Genomic DNA, 2,878 nt, shown 5'->3' with positions numbered 1-2,878 from the left:
TCAAAGCTTCTGTGCCTGGTCTCGCAACAGCTTGCCGGACACGTGCCGAGGGACCTTGCTGATGAATTTTACACCACCTCGCAATTTCTTGTGATCCGGAACCTTGGAGTTGACATAAATGGCCAGTTCCTCCATCAAAGAATCTGATGCTTCAATGCCCGGCTGAAGGGAAACGAGGGCACGTGGTACCTGTGTAGATATGCCATCGTACTCAACAGAAGTACCAATGACGACCACGTCGGCAACACCTGGGTATTGCACTAACAATGCCTCGAGTTCGGCAGGAGGCACCAGGAAGTCACGGTACTTGATCATGTCCTGGAACGAAGACAACTCAATCGTCAGCCACACGGATGCCACTACCTACACAACACCTGGTCTCATAGGTTCCTGCACAACATACCTCCAAACGGCCCAGGACATACAACTGATCGCCGCGGCATTCGATGAAATCACCAGTCCGATACCACCCGTCGGAAAAAACTGGCCGAGAATTGCTCGGAGACCTGTGATATCCCTGTGTGATGATGGGCCCTCGCAACCACGCCTCTCCTGGCTGTCCCGGTTCCACATCGTTTCCATTGTTGTCCACAAGTCTATATATATTCGTCAAACCAAAGTAGAATGATAAGCGGTCTTGCATAGACTATTTAACTGGAACATGATAATAACTTACCGCATGGTAACATTTGGAAGTAGAATCCCAACGCTACCCGTGTCGTCGTAGCGGTCAGGAGGCATATGCGTGGCTGCACCAGTAGTCTCAGTGGAGCCCCATGTCTGGCTTAGCAAAACAGAGTCATGTCCGGCTCTGCGGAGCTTAGGACTGCCATATACACGAGGATCCAGAGGCATGCCGCCCGAGTAAGCTATACGGAGCGATGTGAGGTCAGCAGCCTCAGTAGCGGGGTTGAGAGTGATCGCGGCATAGATACGGGGAAGGCTGAAGAACGTGGTGATTCTCAAGGCAGAGATGCTGGATAAAAAGGTAGCAAGATCAAACTGTGGCATCCAGTAGACAATGCCACCCTCGAAAAAAGCATTCACGAAGTAGCCTTGGACGCCCGATATGTGGCCAGTACCAAGATGTGCAATAGTGCGCGTCTCAAAAGGCCGGCCTGCAACTGCCCACTGATCCCATATGGGACGATTGATGGTCGCAGGAAGGAATACTTCCGCCACCATGTTGGCATGCGAGATACGCACTCCTTTAGGTACGCCCGTAGTCCCAGATGAGTAGACGAGACAGATTGTCTTGGTGCGTAGCTCGTCTGGGTCTGTGATGGGCCGCCAGGGTAGGAGGGCCTGTGTCTCCCGCTCGTACTTCCAAGAAGTACTCTTATCAGCAGACTCGAGCCTAGGGAGAGGATCCGTGGAGATGATCACAACATTACTCATGGGTAGCCCCGCCCCCTCAGCAGCAGCCAGAGCAACGGCGCGCATGGCCGTACTGCAAACAAGTAGACGACAGGGGCCATCTTTCATCTGTTGCATTAAACCAGATGCGTCCAGCAGGGGGCTCGCGGCTGAGTAGATACCCTCAGCGGCCACGATACCGTAGAATAGGCATGGTAGTGCAGCTTGGCCGCCGCTGCACACCACCACAACGTCGTCAAGAGTATCGCCTTGATTTGCACCGATCCCATATTTCTCGCGCAGCCAATAGGCAATTTGCTGCGTTGCTGCCCGGGCATCGGCTTTGGTGAGCGTCGTAGTCTCTACGTCGCTAACATTGGCATGTATGGGCGTCGACTCAGACGCGCGAGAGTGCTCAGTGTCTAAAGGGCTGCTGGCAAATGCATGCCGCACACATATACATGCAACAGCAATGAGCCATAGAAGTAAGTAAGAGTTCGCAAAGGAGCAGGCAGAGTTGAAAGACGTCAAAATTCAACAGATGGTCACGGACCGAATAGAAGAGTCAGGAGGTCAACACTAGGAATATCAACCTCATTTCCTGCGTTGTATATCATGTTGGAATATTTCGGTCCGAGGGTAGGGGTAGAGGGGTATCGGCGGAAAAGGTCGGATAATTTGTGAATTCTCTCGCTTCAGACTATGGACCAAGCCGTAATAAAACTGGAGAAAACCGTAGCAGTTCGCATGGAAGACTCAGCGGACAGAGCGGGCGAGTTCCAGTCCAAATATTCGGATGAACGTGAAAGGTGCAGAGTTTTCATCCAGGTCAAGCATGCTATAAGCCAGGCAGTAATTTATCAAGAAAAAAACAAAGGACGATCATTGAAGAGTGAGGGATAAACTCGATTACCTGCGTTTCGTCCACGACTGCATCCCTGGCGCTGATACATGGGCATACACAGTAAAATGTTGACGACTGTTGCACTAGGTTGGGGCATTCGCGAGGCATATCAGCCAATAGCACCGTGTAGTAGTATCATATCTCAAAGGCGTTCTGACATTTCCTTGTGGACTCCTAGGCTTTCACGAGCAGTAATAAAAACAAGGCAGGGGTCATGTTGCTTTTGACGACCCGGTCTTGAAAATAGCGGTGGGGCTTAAATTACACGCAGTAGCATGAAGGCCAACTTCGTCGACAGGATAAGTTGCGACTCTAAATACACTTGCACGAAATACTACGAGAACCAATAGCACTAGTAGTTTGCCACAAAGGACCGGTGGGACAGGCGGTTCTCAGTCATAGAGCCATATTACATCGCAAGGCGTATACTATAAGCAAAAATACAAGCCAGGATATCACTACATTTTGAAATCAGAGATATTAATATAGACAAGATTAAAAACTAAAAGATACTATAAACAAAATACAACCAACGCTCTCACAGCAAGGTTCACACAAGGTGGGTGCGAGGAGTGGGGTTTCCATAGCAGTTGGTCCAAGAGGAAATCAGACGCCCCT

At 50.3% G+C, this 2,878-nt stretch overlaps 1 protein-coding gene across 1 annotated transcript; it reads right to left on the bottom strand.

Annotated features, from left to right (window-relative positions):
* GMORB2_2608 (Acyl-CoA synthetase (AMP-forming)/AMP-acid ligase II) lies at nucleotides 1–1,443 on the bottom strand (the record flags this gene model as incomplete). Its single annotated transcript, XM_035464587.1, has 3 exons — nucleotides 1–318; nucleotides 404–596; nucleotides 677–1,443. 3 exons carry the CDS (start codon nucleotides 1,441–1,443, stop codon nucleotides 1–3), a joined length of 1,278 nt encoding a protein of 425 aa, XP_035319257.1.
* Between the last annotated feature and the right edge of the window lie 1,435 nt (nucleotides 1,444–2,878).

Source organism: Geosmithia morbida (genome assembly GCF_012550715.1).
Source record: "Geosmithia morbida isolate 1262 chromosome Unknown scaffold_14, whole genome shotgun sequence".
Classification (NCBI taxonomy): Eukaryota; Fungi; Ascomycota; class Sordariomycetes; order Hypocreales; family Bionectriaceae; genus Geosmithia; species Geosmithia morbida.
Note: the sequence above shows the minus strand (reverse complement) of the source record. Positions and strands in the feature narration are given on the sequence as shown.